Below are 20696 nucleotides of genomic sequence, written 5' to 3'. Positions count from 1 at the left end.
CAATACAATGTAATTTTGTAAATTCTTTTAGCTCTAACTTGAACTCTGCAGGACCAGTGCCTAAACGCGGTTGCATCTTCAAGCGATGTTTTGTAGCATCAGTGTTGAAATAATTTGTAATTGTGGGAAATACCATGTATATGTCCAAAGTGCAATAAAAGCTCAAATATGTAGCTTCTGTGTTTTTATTTTGTTGATTTATGGATTTTAGCTCTAGAAGTGTTGTCACTATTTTCTGTAGATTCAATTGTGTCCCAGTAGATTTACACAAAGGCGTATATGCCGTGTTTGTCCGGTGAACCCAAAGCTGAGCTGGGGCAGGGCGGCTCTTGGGCGGTGGGATTGCTGTAAGGGATGAAGGCAAGGGGCCCGCGGGCATGTGCCACCTGAGGCTCGGGGAAGCAAACTTGTAACTATATTCCATTGCGGTAACTCACTATAACTACATTACTTTATTTCTAGCTAGATCTTTTGAAACATCAGTCCTGCCATGTAGTCATGAAATGGTCGTATCAAAACTGTTTCAGTTATTTCTTCTTGAACCTTCAGTCCGGGAGTATAACCGACCACCTACTCAATAGTAAAGCGGTGCAAAAGGCCGTCCCCCGCCCTGTGCTCAGCCGGGCACAGCCCAGGCCTCTGTTTTCAAACGTCAGCGGCCGTTCCTGCCTCGCCGCTGCCGCGGAGTCGGGCCCGCCCCCGGCCCGGGGCTCGCCACGTGTCGCGGCGGCTGCGCAGGCGGCGGCGGGGCGGGGCGGCCGGGCCGGCGGCGCGGGAAGATGGCGGCCGGGATCCGGGAGAAGCAGACAGGTGAGCGCCCGCCCGCGGTCCCGGCGCTCGGGCGGGGGAGCGGGGCCGGCTGCCGCCGCCGCCGTGGCGCCTGCCTCTGTCCCTGCGCGGCGGGCTGCGGGTGCCGCCGCGCCTCCGCCAGGGAGTTCGCGCCCTCTCAGCCGGCTTGGGTCTCCCGGCAACGGGGTGGCGGCCCCTCTGCTGCCTTCTCCTCGCCTCTGCGGCGGCGGGCCCGGGGCGGCGGGGCTCCGGAGCCTCGGGCCGCAGTTCTCGCAGAGAGGCTTGGGCCCCAGGCCCCACGGACGTGGCCGTAGGTGCCGCCGAGGTGTGGAAGGCGCCCCCGGGGCGGGACTTGGCCGGGCCCGGGCCGTGAGCGGTGCCTTCTCCCGCGGCCGTGGGAGCGCACCCTCCGTTTCGGTTTTCCTGCCGTGGGAAAGATCGACGGGAAATAGCGTTTGATGGTGCCAAAATAAAGTTGCTGTTGTCGTGTTCATGTTAAGACGGTACAGGGGCATCCAAGTCTGTACCGACCCTCAAGAATTTGGGAATACGATAACAATTAAACTAAGTGTGAATGAGGGTTTCTGTGAGTAAAGGGTTTCTTAGTTCAGTCGCTTCTTAGACATTGCTGAAAGTCCTTCATTGATACTTCTCTGCCTTGATGCTGCTTCCTAAAGCCTTGGACATACTCCTAAACCACAGGGAATGTCACCTCCGTAGTCCTCTACTTCCCGTACTTGCCAAAGTTCCAGTCAGTAGTTAAGCTGTAATCATGTCACTTTCTTCTTGATTAGCTGCAGTATCTTTGGTGGTATAGAGAATTCTGGATGCATTTGGTTAGCATGAAATGTTTCAAGTTGTCTGCCTAAAAATCTCAGTCATAGTCTCTGTGGACCTTAAATATTTTACTAGTATGCTTAATTTTTTGGTACCCTTCTCCTTTTTCGTAATCTCATTCCTCTGCCTTCTACCATTGATAGTGCTGTTTGATGTTTTTCTGAAGTCCTTTGTTTATCTTCTCTTTGCTATCTTTCTAATAAAGCCTATTTTCTTTGAGCTCATATTCTGTACAGCTTTATTCTTTTCTATTCTGTTTCACCATGTTCATAGGGTGGTTTGTGTTGGAAGGGGCCTTGAAGATCATCTCATTCTAGCTCCCTGTCTGCTATGGCCAGGAACACCTTTCACTAGGTTGCTTAAAGCCCCATTCAGCCTGGTTCTTGAACACTTCCAGGTACGGGGTGTCCACAGCCTCTCTGTACAACCAGTTCCAGAGCCTCACAACCCTCATAGGGAAGAATTTTTGCTTTATATCTCATTTAAACCTACTGTCTCCATTTAAGGCCATTCCCCCTTGTCCTGTCACTACATGCTGTTGTGAAAAGTCCCTCTCCAGGATTCTTTTAACTCCATTTAGGTACCAGAAGTTCTCCCTGAAGCCTTCTCTTCTCCAGGCTGAACAAACCCAACTCTCTCAACCTTTCCTCACAGGAGAGGTACTTCAGCCCTCTGATCATCTTGGTGCTCCTCCTCTGGACTTAATCCAACAGGTTCAAGTTCTTCTTATGTTGGGCCCAGATATGGGCACAGTACTCCAGGTGGAATCTCACCAGAGGAAAACAGAGGGGCAGAATCTCTCTCATCCTGCTGGCCACACTGTTTTGGATGCAGCCCAGAGTACAGTTGGCTTTTTGGGCTGCAAGTGCACATTGCCAGGTCATGTCAAGCTTCTCATGCACCAACACCCCCAAGGCCTCCTCAAGGTTGTTCTAAATCCATTCTCTGCCCTGCCTGCATTTGTGCTTGGGATTGCCCCAACCTAGCTGTAGGAGTTTGCACTTGGCCTTGCTGAACTTCCTGAAGTTTACACAGGCCCACCTCTCAAGCCTGTCAAGGTGCCTCTGCATGGCCTCCCTTCTCTCCAGCTTATTGAGGAGGAATTTCTTCATGGAAAGGGTTAAACATTGGAATGAACTGCCCATGGAGGTGGTAGAGCCACCATCCCTGGAGGTGTTCAGCTGGACACTTAGTGCTATGGTCTGGTTGACAAGGTGTTGATCAGTCAAAGGCTGGACTCACTGATCCTCGAGGTCTTTTCCATCCTGAATGATTCTGTGATTTTGTGACCATACACAGCTTGATGTCATTGGCAGAGTTGCTGCAGATGCATTCAGTCCCACTGTCCATGTCACCAGTTGTTACTTCTTTATTTCAGTCAGCCTTTACAGCTGAATCCATTATATCTTCTGTTAAGGAGGGCTTTTCCAAGGAGCTAGATTCAGCAACTAAAATGTACTCAGAAAAAGGTTTCTTATCATTTAGTTATGGTCTTACCATGTATGTGCACCATCTGTTGTGACCTTTATCCTGGTTCATAACCAGGATTGGTTTTATAACAGAAGCCTATCATTGTGCAAGCGCAGTAAAAACCTGATCCTTGCGCCAGAGAACATTCAGCATAAATGTAAATGAAATGACAATATGAATACAGAAAAGGAACTCGGACACTTGCTGAATGTTGACATTGTCACAGCACGTTACTAGTCTGATTGCTCTTTCTTAGCAGAGAGCTTATGCAAAGTTTTACTTTAGATGTTAAACTCTGCAGTGCAGCTGCTTCAGTTCCAGTAGTACCAAAGCACATAGGCCATACAGCTTTATATAAAATTGCTAATATGGCTCAAGATGTCACCAGCAGTGAGGGGCCAAAGAATTCAGGAGCAGCCCGTAATCAATTTTCAGAGCTGCTTCATGGTGTTTAAAAAAGAAAGGAAAAAAGTATGAAGCAAATGGAAGGCTGGAGCCCATCAAGACTCAGCATTCAGTGCTAGCTTGGATTTTCCCACATTTGTGTTTCACTTCTAGGAATGTCATTGGAAAGGGCAGTGGACAGGAGGAAGCAGGGCACCAGAAGCAGTGCCTGGCCATGGGGAGATGATATTAGGAAAGCCAAAGTTCTACTGAGGTTAAGCTGTGCAGCATGTATCTCAAGAATGAAGAAGTGCTTCTCCTGCAACATTAGTAGCAAAAATGTAAATAAGTAAAAAGGTTGAATCTTTGCTAAATGGAGCTGGTCATTTAATGGTGATAGACATGCATAGGGCTAAGGTAACCAGTGCTGCCTTTGCCTCAGTCTTCACCTACAAATGCTTCCAGGCCTTAGTGTCACTTTGGAGTCAATCACTGAGTGAATCATATTGGAAAATACTTCTCATCACATGAGGGAAAATGCATGCATGAATTTCTGTATGGTAAATCATGCCTGACTGGCCTAATTGCCTTCAGTGTTAAAATGACTGAGTTTGTAGGCAACAGGACAGGAGTATTTAATTTACCTTGACTTCAGCAAACCTTTTGACACCGTGGTGTTATATCCAAGTTAGGATGGTCACTGTTTTTGAGGTGTAAAGAGAGTAAAGTATTCTTTGGCTTTATTTTCCAGTGGCTTTGAAACGTATGCTGAACTTCAATGTTCCTCCAGTTAAAAACAGCACAGGAGAACCAGTATGGAAGGTAAGAACTTTTGGAACTGGAACATGAGAATTTTGTGGTGTTCAGAAAAGTTCAGATTTGCAGATTTTAACTAAATCAAGTTCATCTTTCTTGTGTTATTAAGTTGTACAAAATATTTTTTCCTGTATTGTAAATACACAGAATTGAGTATCAGAACTTTTGAAAAAATGCCAGAGTCAGAAAGAATCTCATACAAATGGAAGAACTATCAATAGCTTGAAGAATCTGAGCTCAGGCTAGCTTTATTACCTTTAAAATGTAACTTGTAGGTCATGAGGAGTTTTTATTACTACAAAACATATATTCTGTCTCTTCATCCGTTGTCTTTTTTCACTAATTCCTATTTTCTCCTCTGATTTTCCTCTTGTTTTCTCTCAAATGCAGTCAGGAAAACTCTGCACGTACAATAACAAACTTTGAACAGCAAACTCTTGTTTGACAAGACACTTTGCAGGAGATGGAAGTGATGGTTCTTTTTCCCTCTTTATCGCTGAGTTTCCCCTTGTTTTTTCTTTTATATTTTATTTGTTTGTAAGCACGAATGGAAGTCCATGACAAATTAATGATTTATTGTAAATTGGTAGATGTTTAGATGTTGAAGCAGTTTTGAAGTTAGGCTAATAGTTCCCTAAACCTGGATTCCTATATCCGCAGTATTCTACAGTATCCACTTTTTTCAGCACTTTATAAGATGATATGTATCTGTTTCAGGTTCTCATTTATGACAGATTTGGCCAAGATATCATCTCACCTTTGCTGTCAGTGAAAGAGCTGAGGGATATGGGGATCACTTTGCATCTGTAAGTACTTTTAAAACATTGGGAATTCTTTTGTAAAAAGAACATTATTCAATATTCCCCAAAATAATTAACAAATCAGTGAAAAATCATTGAATAAATAACTGCTAGAATAAAAATTATAAACTGACTTGTTCCTAAAATCAGATGCCATTATGCAGAATCAGGGAGTAGAGAGATCATTCCAAACAATGTTCACTAGGATTTCTTGCTCAAAACAGGAGGCCCTTATTCAAAAATAAAAATTATCCAGTAGGTATTATTTTGTCTCTACAAATCCTTTTACAGTCATATCCATTAAAATCATATTGGCACAAACTGTTTCATGGGACTGTGTATTTTTCTTTGCTTGTCTTTTTACACATAGATTTTACTTGTCTGCTGTCAAACATATGAAATCTTTAGGTATTATTTTAAGAGATTTCTCATGTCTTTTTCCCCAGATTATATTTACCTAGTCCGTTACCTTGTCATTCCTTAGCTGTGGTAATAGTCTTGAAGAAACTTTGAACATACGTGTATTTTTTTCCAAGTTTATTAACTTTTGCTAAGTGAAGTCTAGAAATGGGAACAGTTTAACCTGCTTACACATCAGCAGAAACATGAGAAAAACATGTAAGCACCTTGTCCTCAAGCAGGAAAGGCAAGTTTAATAGAATTAAATATAGTGGGTTTTTATCACATCATCAGTTCACATATGAATTTTTGGATGCAGTATTTTAGCTTTCTCTGAATGGATAATCTGTTTTTGAACATTTGTAATGCCTTTTCTCAAGCTTTGAATAAACTTGGAACACATCTATTAATATATTCAGCCAAAAAATACACAAATGTGATTTCTTTTCTTGCGTAAACTCTAGCTAAATATAGAAGGAAATTGTAGGCAATTTCATTTGTCTGTAAAAATAAGTAATTTCTTTAACTTTTTTAATTTTATACATATCAGAGAAAAAACACATTGGAGATGTCTTTTTTTCCTCCTGTCAGGCTTTTGCATTCAGATCGGGATGCTATTCCAGATGTTCCAGCTGTTTACTTTGTAATGCCAACAGAAGAAAACATTGACAGAATGTGCCAGGTAACTTGCATCTGTAATGTTTCAAAAGAGCCCACTCAACAATGTGTGTGAAGTAATCCTGCACTCACCAGAATGTGACTGTAACTACTAGCACATATTTGTCAGAAAAATATTACCCAAAATATTATTATGCAAAACTTCAATTTCCCAACAAGTAGAAGGGTAAACATGTCTCATGTGTTTCAGAGGGAGTTTGGGGAGTGAAAAGACAAGAGGCAGTGGGTACAAATATACCATTTAACATTAGAAAAAGCTGCTTTAATGAGGGTGGCCGAACACTGGAACAGATTGCCTGGAGAGTTTGTGGAGTCTCCATCCTTGGAGAGGTTCAAAACCTGACTCCACACTATCCTGAGCCAGCTGCACCATTTGATACTGCTTTGAGTGGGAAGACTGGAGTAGGGTAACCTCAATTTTTCACATTTCTGGTAAGGAGATGGATGGAAGGTTGACATCTTTGCCAAAGTAAGGAGAAGAGCAAAGGGTATTTTTGGTCAGCATAAGGTGTGGGTTAGTAATTGCTGCCTTTTGGCTTAAATGCCATTTCCTGTTTTTTTGCAGTTCTGTGGTAGGTTGTTTATATCTGGATATGTAATCAAAATGCCGTGTGTAGAGCTGTATGAACAGACAGCTAAGCACTTCTGAAGGTTTAGTTTGATTGTGGATAACTGTAACATTACATAGTAAAAGTATGATTTCTTCTATTAATTAGTCAGGAATGTATTAGTACTTATTCAGGAAATTTTTCCTTTCTTTTAGGATCTTCGAAACCAGCTTTATGAGTCTTACTATTTAAACTTCATTTCTGCCATTTCAAGAAGCAAACTGGAAGATATTGCAAATGCTGCTATAGGTGCTAATGCAGTAACTCAAGTGGCTAAGGTAAGAAAGTCCCCCAGTCCCTAATATTAGCACCATTAAAGGTGTGACTGCATTCTTATTCTCAGGCATACTGGGGAAAAAAACAGAACCTACAATCATCCCAGTAATGCACCTTAGTACCAATCATCCCAGTAATGCAGCTTATACTTCAGCTGTCAAAAGGCAGTGTTGCAAGACATCTGGGCTAAATTATAAGAGGGGAAATACAGTGGTTTCAGAGGATTCTTGATCACATCAGCTGAATGAGTGCTTTCAGAGCATATATGTTTCAGTATTATCTCAAATACACAAGAAGAGCAGTAGGATTGCAGTTCTCATTTGAAATAATATTTCATATGTACAGACTTTTACTGAGTACCTTTATGATTTAAAGCCATATGTTTGGGATCTACTTTTATTTTTGTTGAATGGCTGTACCAAAACCTGTAAATAACTAAGTAATGCACTTAAATACATTCAGTTTTTCTCACCCCAGTTAGTACTACTGGCATGAGAGAAAGAACTTGTGAAATAAAATGAACACTACTAGTATTGTTTAAGCCTTAGGTCCTCAGCAGCAGGAAATTGGTATAGCCCTCTAACTTTCTTAAATCTGTTTTTCAGTTGTGATGTCTCATTACTAGTTTATGCTATAGAGGAGTTTAATTTTTTTCCTGAATGCACAAGTGTGCTACAGAAAAGTTAAAATTCACGAACTGTCTTATTGTTCAGATATTGCCCTCTTTCATCTCTCCTACCTGAGAGCTCAGTGCTGATTGTGTTGCAGTCCTTCATATTCATAAAAAGTGGACCTTTAGTATTGAAATGTCCTCCACATGAGTTTTTTCAGTGATACCTGGCTGCTGAAACTTTGTGCACAGAAACAGTTGAAGTTGGACAGTTCTGGCACTTTCCAGTGCTCTGATATTTTGGGTTAATCACTCAACCCTTACACAGGCTTTTTAATATCTTGCATTTATTTTTTTTAATAGATACTTCTGTAAAATGTAGTACTATATCATATTTGGGGTTTTTTTAATGCTTCACTCTGGATTATTCTGACCATTATTCCTTGCTTTTTAGGTGTTTGATCAGTATCTTAATTTTATTACTTTAGAAGATGATATGTTTGTATTGTGTAACCAAAACAAAGAACTTGTTTCATACCGTGGTAAGTAAAATTTATATAAAAATTATACAGGAATGTCTGAAGTTGAAATTTACTTTTGAACTTGTAGCTAATAACCAGCAATTACCTTATTTTGCTTTGATCTGCTCAGAATTCAGGGTAATCTGTTAGATAATGTAAAATCACAGAAGAAGCGGTTCTTAGATACTCACTTCAGCATCTTTTATTACATGGTGATTGTGATACTGAAAAATAAATACTTATTTTTAAATAACAAAGTGAAACTGTGGTATAGACATTTATGGATAATAACACTTTTTATGCAACAGATAATATTGGAAAAATTACATATTGTTTTCACATGTAGATAGTCATTGTGGGTGGGAAAGGGCATTCTAAACAATAAGCAATACTGATTGCTTCTGCAAGCATTTGAGCCAAGCATGTCATTTCTTCATAAAGTTTCAGAGTTGCAAGTGAAGTCAGCGTCCTGGAACTCTTTTTTTTTTTCTCGACTTCTGTTCAACTTGGTTTGGAAGCTAGCAGGAAAAGCAAGTGGCTGCCTTAGATCAGTTACCTTGGTGCTATGGCAGCTCAAATCAACATACATACTCGTTGTCATAATTGTCCACGTGATTTTCCTTCTTCCACTGTGCTGATTTTATGTACAACTCTGACCCATTCAGTGTGCTAAAGGTACAGAGAACTACCACTCCACCATTCCTACCCCTTACTCTGGATGTTACAGGGTATGTTGTCTGGCTGCTTCTGCTGTAGTTTTACTCTACCTCTCTTTTTACATCAGAACCGGTAATTTCAGAGCTGCAGGGTGCATTTAATTGACTCATTCCTTCCAAAATACCAATTTGTGTGATGTACAAATGCAATGAAAGGAAAGAAGCAGAAGTCAAGATAGTCGTATTTTTGCTGCAGCTCCTCGTTGCTTTAGTGTAGTTACAAAGTCACACAGCTAATTCCTGGCATAGAATACTCCCTAGTAACCAGATAGAGATGAGAAATCTCTGTATGTCTGATATTTAGCAGTGAGATTTTTCTTCTTTCTTGCCCAATGTCTGAAGTTAGTACCTTCCTTTAAAACTGGATCCATAATAACTGAGATGTGTTTCACACACTGGGTGTCTCACACCCGGGATTGATTCCATTGGCAGAATGAAGGGCATTTTTGTTTGAAAAGCAGATTTAATTTTTTTCACTAAAACCTGATGTTGAAGAGTTTTAATACTAATTGTTTTGTGATGTGTTCCTGTGTATATAAAGATATTTAATTGACTGTCATAAGATTCCTTATGTTAACAAGGAATTTGAATTAAAATGACTGAAATTTTTTTACACCCATCAGTTTCTATCTGGCTTGTTTTCCTGTCTTGGGCTGCTGAAATTTGCCAGCATGTTTAAACCAATGTAGAAGTGGGCTGTTTCCAAAAGCTCAGGGAACAGAAATCTGATCTCCCACAGAGAGTGATGAGTTTTCCATGAGAGCTCGGTGGCTGATCTGTCTCATTGTGTGAGTTCTAGATCTGACACAGACAGGCAGTGGGAGTGCAGAGGTGAGGAAGAGATGGGCTTTTTAGCCTGTGGAGAGTAACCCTAGCAGGAGACTGCCAGCTTCATAATCTACAAAAGTCAGTGGAATCTGAGGATACTTAAAGATGGCTGCTATTCTTGCACACACTGCTGTGTGTGACCACAAAGGTGTCTGAATGGGTGAACTAAGACCAAATATCACAAAACAGGTTAATTTTAAGTTTCCTGATTCCTTGGCTGTGTGACTGCTTTTGCAGAGAGGTGATGTCAGGACAAATAAGCAATATAAAATCCTTCAATTATGTGAAAGACTTTCCTACACAGAAAGGACACAATACATTATCTCTGTTTAGTAATGGACAAGAAGTGATGAGTTTAAATGCAACAAGAATGTTTCTGATCAGATACTAGGAGCACTTTCTAACTTTAAAAATAGTGAAATATTAGATTACCTCTAAATATTATGTTATTTTCATGACTGGGAAGCTCTTTTGAATTGGTTTAGATACAGAAATTTACGTGGGTTTAACTCATCTTTGGAAAGGAGCACCAACTAGTTAATCACTTAGGCTCCCTCTGATTCTGTTTCTGTAAGACAGTGTATAAGGAAGAGTAAAGGAGTAATATTGGTATAAAGTTGATATTTGAGACAACCTGTTTCATGCCATTTCAGTGCTTCTTTACCATTCTTTACAATCTCATTTAATTTTGTAGTACAACAGGAAAAAGTAGGAGACTTATTCTTACTTTTCTGTAATAGATGCATTCCCCAGAAGCTTTTTAGAGTGGAGAAAGAGAAACTTATGGAAAACATGGTAGAACATTTTACCAAAAGATTCTTAATGAAGTTTCTCAAAGGTTGATCTAAGGAGCAGGAATATTAAGTATCCGTGTTGGTTGCTATGGTACAAGAAAAGGAATGTGCTGATAAAATGTGCATGGTAGACAAAATTAGAAGGCACTTACAGTATGCAGATTACTGGAACATCAGAAACGAGCACTTTAAACATATTAACAGGATGGGAAATAAAAGTTAAGATTGGAAAAGGGAAGAGAGTAAAAATGAGGTTTTATTCCCCCCTGTAAAGTGGGAGACCATTAGTTGGAGATAACTACAGAATGATAGCCCCAGTGACTTTCTCCAAAGCTTTGTCATTATAGAAAAATAGGGATATTGGGAATGTCTGCCTTTCTTGGTGCTGATATTTCAGAAACTTGAAACTTCTATTGCTGCTGTCAGCCTAGTCAGAACTTTAGCTTACTAAGTGTAGTTGCTGAAATATTGTCCATGTCTCTGAAGTTCTTACAGGAGAAAAACTGGGGGGGAAAAGCATCTTTAAAGTTAGAGAATGGTTATGGCTGTCCATGCATAAATTTAGGATGGGAGGCTTATTCATATTTAGAGCTTTGAAATACATTTTTGAAGAAAGAGGATAAGACAAGAAATTATGTGAGAAATTTTTAAAGGTAAAGTAAAACAAACAAGGATAGGATTTATGGCGTGAATCCTGAGATAGTGCTTGACTTGAGATCTGTGATAAGATTTGGTTTGGTGATTCCTGTTGGCTGTTTTATTCTTGTCAGGGTTAGTTACTTAAGAGAAATGCTGCTGGATGTCTTCTGTTTTGACCTACATGTGGGAAGGAAATCTCTCTTATCTGTCAAGTACAATGTTTTATAACTTGGGAATTACCCCTAATTTAGAGACTGATGGTGAATTTATGAGAAAAAAAAAAGGAATTTCCATACAAGAGGTGGGATTTAGAAATTTTAAATACAGGTAACTGCATACTATAATTAATTATTTTATACAGATAGTTCTTGAGGATTTTCTTTCTGAAAAATGTTAACCAAGTGGATGGCCATTTCTCTTGGATAACATTTCTTAGTAGGTTTTTGTTTGTGCAGTACTAACACTCCAAAAGATACGTGTGCAGTGAGAGAGATTTGGAAATTATTGCATTGTGTTTGAGCTAATAAGCAATAATTAAGTTCTACCAGTTTTTTTCTCAGAAAAAAAAAGGGAGTGGAAACTAACAGGTGTGGTGAGAGGGGCATTTCAGGATGTAATCTCTTCTGCAACAAAAGCTGTTGACTAACAGCCATCAGATAAGAGGAGGATTGCTCTCTCACTATTAAAATGGCATAAACTTATTTAACCCTATTCTTTTTTCCACACTGTTTTAGCCATTAACAGACCAGATATAACAGACACAGAAATGGAAACTATAATGGACACTATTGTTGATAGTCTCTTCTGTTTTTTTGTTACACTTGGTAAGTTTCCAAATTCTGGCATATTTTCCATATTCAGTGAGATAACTGGAAGTCTAGTGATTCCATGTAGAAAATTAAAAGCAGAATTAGATCTGTGACCAAAATCTCAGTAATTTACAGGGTGGGATAATGATCTTGCTCAAATATCACTGCTTTCTATCACTCAAATATCTTGCTTTATATTACTGCAAAGTACAATAGAGGTTGGCCTTCATGGGAGTTGAGTCTTAGTCTTCAGTACCAATGGGAGGAGAATACTAAAATGCAAAGGTTTGGATGCACTGTTCTAACAAAATCCTAGTTTGCAATGAAGGTAATAGTGCTTTGAGTTTGGATTTGTCATTCTCAAAAAAAAAAAACAAATAAAACCCTTAAACACCGCAGAGTTAGAAGAAAAAAAATTCCTCACACAAACCCTGCAATGATCTAAGTGAAATAACTTCCTAAAGGAATAGGAAGATATATTAAGTTTACTTATTTTATTGTGAGTTTCCTTGACATTTAGCTGATACATTTTTCATAGTGATGACATTTGACTTAAGTTATAACTGAAGTTGGTTATCTGAGATAACTTTTCTACAAGGGGAGGTGGGGATTGCCATGGAGCAGTGTGTTCAAGAGAGATTCCCTTGGACCTATTCAGTTCTTTCAAGTGTTAGTGTGATACAAATTAATGTCTTTTCCTCAGTCACTTAAAATCTGTGGTTTTGGAATTTTCATATTTGTATAGATAAGTGAGAAGCTGTGGCTAAATATTTTGAAACCTGAAAGCCAATGGAAAATGTGCTTTTGAAAATAGCATTATCATAGATAGATAGTCCTGGACATAGCAGTGAGTTGTAACAGATATCTGTGCTGGTATAATACTTACTATTATGTTCAAGGGACTTCTAACCTTTTGAAAATAACTTCTAGTGCATCTGTATGAGATTGTCCCCTCCAACAGTGGATGAGCTTTCTTTCTAATATATACTCTATTTCTCATAAATTGTTGTATGGGGCATTCACTTCTATAAAACTTTATTTAATATTTCTATGTAGTATTTTTCATTTAATAGATAAAGACTGCAAGAGAAAAGTTTAATGTAAGTTTGTATTTAATCTCAGAATGTTAAAGTTGTTTATAAAAAGTAATGTAATAAACAATCTGAAAATGACAATGCATGTAGAAGTCAATGTATCTTTTATTAGGCGCTATACCTATAATCAGATGCTCAAGAGGAACTGCAGCTGAAATGGTGGCAGTGGTAAGAACTGTTTTTCTAAACACCTATTATTGCTTTACAACTTTCCAAACATCACTTTCACTTTTCTCAGTACTAGACAGAGATCTAGTGTCATTGTATCCTTTTCCTTATGAAGGAAAGAAAACTGGAAAAGAGATACATCCACTTTTCTTTCTGATTTCAGTTCCACAGAACTTCTGTAGAAACTGTAGTGTTAGGGAATCAGATATTGAAAAACTTATATATAAATAATTATTCCTAATCTATAGTTTTTCAAGATTTTCTAATAGGCATTATAATTAAGCTGCATCTACACAGTTTACAAAGTGGCTGTTGGGCCTGTGTTCCTCTGTGTGTATCAGTAAGAAATTTTTATCTATCTTACTGGGAAACCCTGCAAGTACAAGACATTTTTAGAATAGCAAATCAAACTGACATTGAACTTGATTATCAAATAGGGATGAAGTGACCAACTAAATCACAATTAACAATCTCTACAGAACTGCCTTCATTAGGAGTCACTGTGGTTCATTTCTTCCATCTTCACATCTTCTTTGTCAGGGAAATGGTAACACTGATTAAAGCATGCCATGTGTATGCACTCATATTGAGGATAATCTCACTTTTATGAAACAGTTGTGTGGCAGTGTCTGCCAGCCCAATTTGCTGCTTCTGCTGTGGTTTCCTCTTGATGCTTCCTACTGGTATTTTCTACTTGCATGTTTAGGGAATGGGTGCTAATTGGGGCAAGATTAATAGATGTAAAGGAACATCTTCAGTGTAGTCCTGGACATAGATATAAATGCTGGAGGGACAAAATAGATGTAAAATTTCTTTATTTCCCATGTGCACTGGACCTAGTCTTCCTGCATTTAAGACATTTATAAGATACAAAAACAGCACAATACATCTTTCAATGATGATCATGTAAAGAGGTTAGGAAACCATTGGTTTGTTAAAAGTGGTTTTATTTTTCCCATTCTCAGAAACTGGATAAGAAGCTCAGAGAGAATCTGAGAGATGCCAGAAACAGTCTTTTTACAGGTGATACACTTGGAGCTGGCCAGTTCAGGTATTGTGTTAGTCATTTTATTTTTCATGTTTCAGTTGTCTGGGTAAGTCACCACTTTACTGAAAACTGTATTTACAAGAATTGGGTACAAATTCTTCATTAATAGAATTTATATACTTTCAAGGGAGTTTTCCAATCCCACAGCATAACCCATTTAAAAACTTCTATAACTGTTAAGAGTACGGTCCTAGGACAGTAAGTCAGAAATTATGTTGTGAACCAGTTAATTTTGTTCAGTCTCTAAACCCAGCAAGAGCCGAACTTCTGTAAATACACTCTGTTTACAGGGCTATGAAATGCAGTTGGATGTCTGAACATAGCTCTGAAGTCCTTAAAAAGAAAGACAGATCCATTTTCTTGCTTGTGAACACTACTGCCAGTTCAGTTATGTCAAAAGCAAGTGTTTCCCAGCTGATCCCTGTCTTGATCAGAGGACACTGCTTGAGGACTACCACCTGGATAACTAAGGTCTGTTAAGTCATCACCTTTGAATCCTTTGTGGATGCTTGTGAGCATCTGATAATGTGTTCTCAGTAGCATCCCTATACACTGTTGCCCTCAGCTAGCTGGATACTCCACAGCTGCCTTAGGAAGGTGTGTTATGAAAGCTTATATTGTACATGAAAGGAGGAGATGTATTGGCAAGACCATAGCTGAAGGAAACTTGCAGTGTGCTAACTAGGTATAAAACAGTCATCATACTTTTATCTCAAATTAAAATCAGAGCTTGGATAAAAGGCACAAAAACAGCAATTGGCAAAAGAATGAGCTTGAAAGGAGAGAGAATAGTTGTGAAATACCAGTTTCTTAATTTTCCTGGGAATTGAATTGTCAGCACTGCTTTTCCTTCAGAGGCGTGGCTTGTTTTCCTGATAGTGTACCATCATTGCCTTCAAAATTAAAATGCAAGGTAAAGGAAACATAGGAAACTTTAACCAGTTTAATGGCTTCAGATCTTTAGTTTAGTTTTTCAGAATCAGGTGACTAAGGCTCTTGAGATTATAAATTTGAGTATACTTACTGCAAGGAAATCCAGAGCATGGCATTTAAATGCTTTTTCTCTGTTCAAATGTACTTCAACTGCATGTTGTAGGGATAATGTGCTTAAGAGAAATGGTTGTTATAATGTTCTGTCAGTTCACAGTCTTCCTGGCTTCACTATAAATTTTTCATGTAGCCATAGTCCAAGACCTTTAGTCATGACTGCATTTTTTATATTATTGATGGAATTACCACGGTGCATCTCAGAAGTTCAAAATTTATTTTTGTATGGACTTTATACACAAGCAAAGAAGAAAGTGAAATTAGGAACCCTTGGAAGTGAGATTCTGTATTTGAGGACTGTAATGGGGATTAAGGTCAAATACTACCCACTGAAAAAGTTTTTTGGAACTCAAATGTGTATCCACACAAAGATGTATTAGTTAATATCTAAAAAGTCAGTGTTTCGACTTCTGCTCAATATTTATATATTGGTAATTTCACTTAGTATAAAATAATCTCTTTATCATTACTGAGATTTGATTATTGGAATTTATCATAGTGATCAGCCCCAGCTATTTTTGGGAAGGCTGGAGGAGCTCAGCAGTAGGCAGTTTTGCTTCTATCTTGAAATAGATGTATAAGGTGGCTGATATCACTCAGGATGTTACTGGGGTGCTTTAACCATGTTTAAAGAAGTACTAACACAGTGTCATCTTTTCAGCTTCCAAAGGCCCTTATTAGTCCTTGTTGACAGAAACATAGATTTAGCAACTCCTCTACATCATACTTGGACATACCAAGCTTTAGTGCATGATGTTCTGGTAAGGATAAATCTGATTTTGTTACCAAAACTATTTTTTCACTCAGTTTGTTGTTAAAAATTATTATCAGGTTCTCTCTTAATCCAAAATCTGCTTTGTCTCTTTTATTTGGAAGTTGTTTTAATAAAGAACAACTTGGAAGATTTTCTCTAGAAGGTTTATTTAACAATAACTTCTCAAATATTTTAAAAGTTGAAATCTTGGTATCACCAGAAGATCACCAATTCAGCAATCCTGGCTTTTGTTCAGTAGCTCATGGTCTGTATGTTATGTAGTATCCAGACTCCATTAAGTGCAATTCAGTTTTGAAAAAGAAATGCTTTTTATATGTTTATAAACCAGTTTTGGTTTTAGTTTGAACTTCTAAAAGTACTTTTTCCTGTTTTTCTCCACAAGGTGGTGTAGGTGTTCAGTGCAGAGTGGTATACAGTCCTACTGTAGGGAATCTAAAACAGATTTTTAATTTTTTTTTTTTTTTTTTAGTTTAGATAACCTTAAGCTGTCTATATTTCCTCAGGTTTGTTTTATAAAACCAATAGTAGAAATGTATTTGAATGATAGCTCATTCTGTTTGCCTCAGATTTGTGCATATGTGTATAGGTGTGGAGAAAATAATTTTTTTTTAAAAGAGTAAGAGTAATTACTATCTGGAGGTTTTTTTATCTGCTGAGAGTTATTTGTGAAAGTAATTTCAGTATCTGGCTTTGAGAATTATTTTGGGTTTATTATTGAGACTGTTAGAGGCATACATGAAATATGCACATGCACATATGTGTTGATACACAAAGTTGATGGTGAACTGTATAGTCATCCATAATGTCCAGAAACTTGTGTTTCTAGGATGAAAATATTTCAGCACTAATATAATGTTTTAGGGCACTTGTAAGTTTTATTTTATGTAATTAATTCATTATCACAAGTCTTTTGCTGTTAAACTTAGGGGGGCTTTCTGCAAATAACAATTTTTGGCCTAGTTTCTTTAGGAAAGGGGTATCTGAAAAAAACACAGTTTGCACCAAGTTTTCTCCAGTAAGTGTTGAACTGGTTAGAGACTTGCAGATAGAAGTAGTGAATTTCTACAGGTTTCTTTTTAAATTAGTGTTGGGTGGCCTCAAACATGAGTTGGGATAGGACTTCAGTTCATCAGGATGCAGAGTGATCAAAGATGTGCTGGAGGCTAAGGACAGCTAGTGCTACAAATCTGGTGGGGTATTGGAATGACCCTGGAAGACTTACTCAATGAGATTGGATCTCTGCTGCATCAGGCTTCTGTAGTTTCTCTGGACCAACCTGTTAAATGTTGCATCTTAAAAGTGCTCAGATTAGGAATTTTTTTAGTGAAATTGTAAGCAAGTGGTCTGTGGTTCCGTGACAAGGGCAAAAGTTTAATTTCAAAACTAGTCAAGTTATTGACCTTAAAGGCAAGCTTGCCAAACTGGTCACATACTGAGCGTAATATTTCATTAAATAAGTGCTGTAGTCTTTTAAGAGACCATAAATTGTAACCATGAAATTGTTACCAAGATGTTGATTATGTAAACTATGCTTTCAAACAAACTGGGTTTTGTTTAAGGTCTCAGTAACAATAGTCCAGGAATACTGTGCAGTATTAAACTACCCAGGCATAAAGTTGAGTGCTGCATCCATTGAGATGATAACCATGCTGTGTCTACACAGAAGCGTGCTTCCATGAAGGAATTCCTATTTACAAATAAAAAACCTGTCATCAGTGGATACAGAAAAATGGGAGGCATGGTTAGAAAGCCTTATAAGGACAAAATGGGGAGTTGAAAGGAAGAACACTAAGCAATAAGAATTATTATAGGAAAATGTGTAAATGCCAGAACTAATGTGAAAATGCAGATCACTGGTGAGTTAAAATGATCCAAAGCATAGATCTCCATTAAAAATTATAGCTAAATATGCAGTCAAATTTTTTTTTTTCCTCTTCAAGTTTTTGTCAAATATGTGTGCTTGAAATATACTAGTTTTTTGCTGAAACATTAAATGCCCCTTGTAAGATGAGGTTTGTGCTCATCACCTGCATGTGTTTCCTTTGAGTAGCTAGTGTTTATGTTTTTGTTCTGGCATGGATCATTTGTAGTATTTAAGTCCCTTCCAAGGGATAGCTAGAAACATTTTACAAGTTTATTTGACAGTTTCACTCACAGTGATCCATTTCTGTATACAATAATAAAGTGATGTTTCATTTCTGGAAAAAAAAAATCTGTTCTAAAAGATTCATAACAGTTTCTGTGTGGTTGAAGATCTCACTCTGACATGTCCTTGAAAAGAGCTAGGACAAAATCAGCAAGTAGAATACTTATTAATACTCTTTGTTGAAAATCAGAGAGAATAGATAAGCAGCAGAAAATACAGGGCAGTCTTTGGCAGTGGGGGAAAGAACTAGAAGACCCAAAGGAGCAGTTGGTGATGTGAGCATAATTGTGTCCTCTAGCAAAGCAATGTAGTTTCTATGTTCATGCATCTGTGGAAGAAGAAAAACTATATGGAAAAACAGCAGATTTGTTGCAAAGTTTTGCTTTATCATGTATTCATTTTTTTTACTAGCACTAAAAAAATTAGGGAAAGAGCTGTGAAGGTGTGGCTAAGTAGTCCTCATAGTGAATAATCCCCTTGCTAATGTAATCAGCTTCTCGGCAACTTTGATGCATATGTTGTAGCTATGTAAGTGAACAGATTTAGAAACACTTTTTGTCTGCAACATGGATACTTTTGTACTTCAAAGTTTTGGGGAGCTGCTAGAGCACAGTCCTTGCTAAATAATTCATTTTCTATGCAGAAAACAGCGTTCAAAGTTCAGTGTCAGAAGAGTGCTTGCATATGAGATAATCAAATATCTTTGCATAACAATCATTGCCTTGTTTAGTATTGAGTAACTGTGTATTAGTATTCAGTAACTGTGAGTCATTTTGGAGTCCTTATATTGCTGTTGTTATTATCTAGTTAAATAGTAAACTGTTTCCTGCCTTCTTATGTTGTAATAATAGCTGTGTTAATATTTTTTAGAAAATATTCTAGAAGATATTTTGTTGAGTATAAAAGACTGAATCAACAATTAAATTGTCAAATATTTACATAAGATTTTTCTTTATTTTAGGATTTCCATTTGAATAGAGTTAACTTGGAAGAATCAGCAGGAACAGAAAGCACTCCAGCAGGTGCAAGACCTAAGAAAAAAAATAAGAAGTCCTACGATTTAACTGCATCTGATAAATTCTGGCAAAAGCATAAGGGCAGGTAAGCTGTAAAGTTTATATTAATTTAGTCAATATAAATTCTAAGTATTCTTCATATACGGTTGCTCTGTTTTAAGCTTATTTGAAAATCTTTTCTAGCTTGGGGGCCTTTCTTTTTAAGGTGTATTGGGTCTGGCTGAGGTGAAGTTCATTACCCCCAGCAGCCCTCACAGTGCTGTGCTTTTGCACTGGTAGCTGGAAAGGTGTCACTAACACACCAATGTTTTGGCTACTGCTGGGCAGTGCTCCCACAGCATCAGCGCTGTCTCCCCAACATTCCCCCTCACCAGCAGGCTGAGGGTGGGCAAGATCTTGGGAGGGGGCATAGGCAGGAGAGCTCACCCAAACTGACCAAAGAGATACTCCATACCTTTCCATACCATACTGTACCATTCCATTCCACTGTTCAGCAATAAAAGCTAAGAGAGAGGAGAAGAACTGTGCAGCATTCAATAGGATTTTTTAAATTTTTTTTTTCTGGGGCAACTGCTCTGCCTACTGAAGCTCTGCTTTCTGGGAAATGGCCAGACATCATCTGTTGGTGGGAAGTAGAGAATAAAACCTGTCATTTTCCTTTGCTTTCACACATAAGCTTTCCTTTTTTCAACTACCTGTATCTTGACCCATGACTTTGGAGGTTTTTCTACCTTGCTTTCTCCCCTGTCTTGCTGAGGAGAGAAGTGATAGAGTCATTTGGTAAGCAACTGGCATGCAGCCAGGGTCAAACCACGACATAAGGAATGCTCTTTGCCAGTATTCATTGTCCATGATAATTGTCTGTTATTTCTTTGTTACGGAGCTCAAAATTATGTTCTTACCAAAACTACATAAAATTATGGAAAGCAGTGAATATATCTTAGAAAGTTTAAGTAAACCTACAGTAAGAAAGTTAAAGTAAACCTACATTATGTCAAGATGTTGTTATTTTCACTGATTTGATTCTGCTGCATGATTTGTGCATGGTTATTTCCAAAAATGTTTTTATTGTCTGGTTCTAGTATTTCAGTTTGTTGATTTAACTGAGCTTAATGCAGACTGTTGCATTAGTCCTTTTCCAGAGGTGGCTGAGTCTGTTCAGCAAGAACTGGAATCTTACAGAGCCCAAGAAGATGAAGTCAAAAGACTTAAAAGTATCATGGTAAGTTTTATCACCTGCATGTGTTTTTTGTAATAAAACACATAATAGGGCTTGTAGAAATGCCTAGCCCACCCTTGTCATCCCAGGGACAAACATGTACATTGCATGCTGAATTTTAGGCATGATCTTAAAAGTAGGACTAGAAGTACCATATTTCATGAGAAGTTTCAATTTCTTCTTCATTGGTGTTGCAATTATATAACTTC

General features: G+C 38.1%; 1 protein-coding gene across 1 annotated transcript in view; it reads left to right on the top strand.

The window, feature by feature from the left end:
- The first annotated feature begins 704 nt into the window (after positions 1–704).
- Positions 705–20696, top strand: part of SCFD1 (sec1 family domain containing 1) — a 49061-nt gene continuing 29069 nt past the window's right edge. The window contains exons 1-12 of the mRNA XM_084207772.1: positions 705–810; positions 4232–4302; positions 5014–5102; positions 6087–6177; positions 6937–7059; positions 8122–8209; positions 11900–11989; positions 13181–13236; positions 14202–14287; positions 15993–16092; positions 19214–19353; positions 20400–20490. Coding sequence (XP_084063898.1) covers positions 780–810; positions 4232–4302; positions 5014–5102; positions 6087–6177; positions 6937–7059; positions 8122–8209; positions 11900–11989; positions 13181–13236; positions 14202–14287; positions 15993–16092; positions 19214–19353; positions 20400–20490 — 1056 coding nt within the window. The 5' untranslated portion in view covers positions 705–779. The remainder of the gene's footprint in view (positions 811–4231; positions 4303–5013; positions 5103–6086; positions 6178–6936; positions 7060–8121; positions 8210–11899; positions 11990–13180; positions 13237–14201; positions 14288–15992; positions 16093–19213; positions 19354–20399; positions 20491–20696) is intronic.

The sequence above is a fragment of the Fringilla coelebs genome (genome assembly GCF_963513975.1).
Source record: "Fringilla coelebs genome assembly, chromosome: 6".
Taxonomy (NCBI): domain Eukaryota; kingdom Metazoa; phylum Chordata; class Aves; order Passeriformes; family Fringillidae; genus Fringilla; species Fringilla coelebs.
This window is presented reverse-complemented; position numbering and strand designations above follow the sequence as displayed.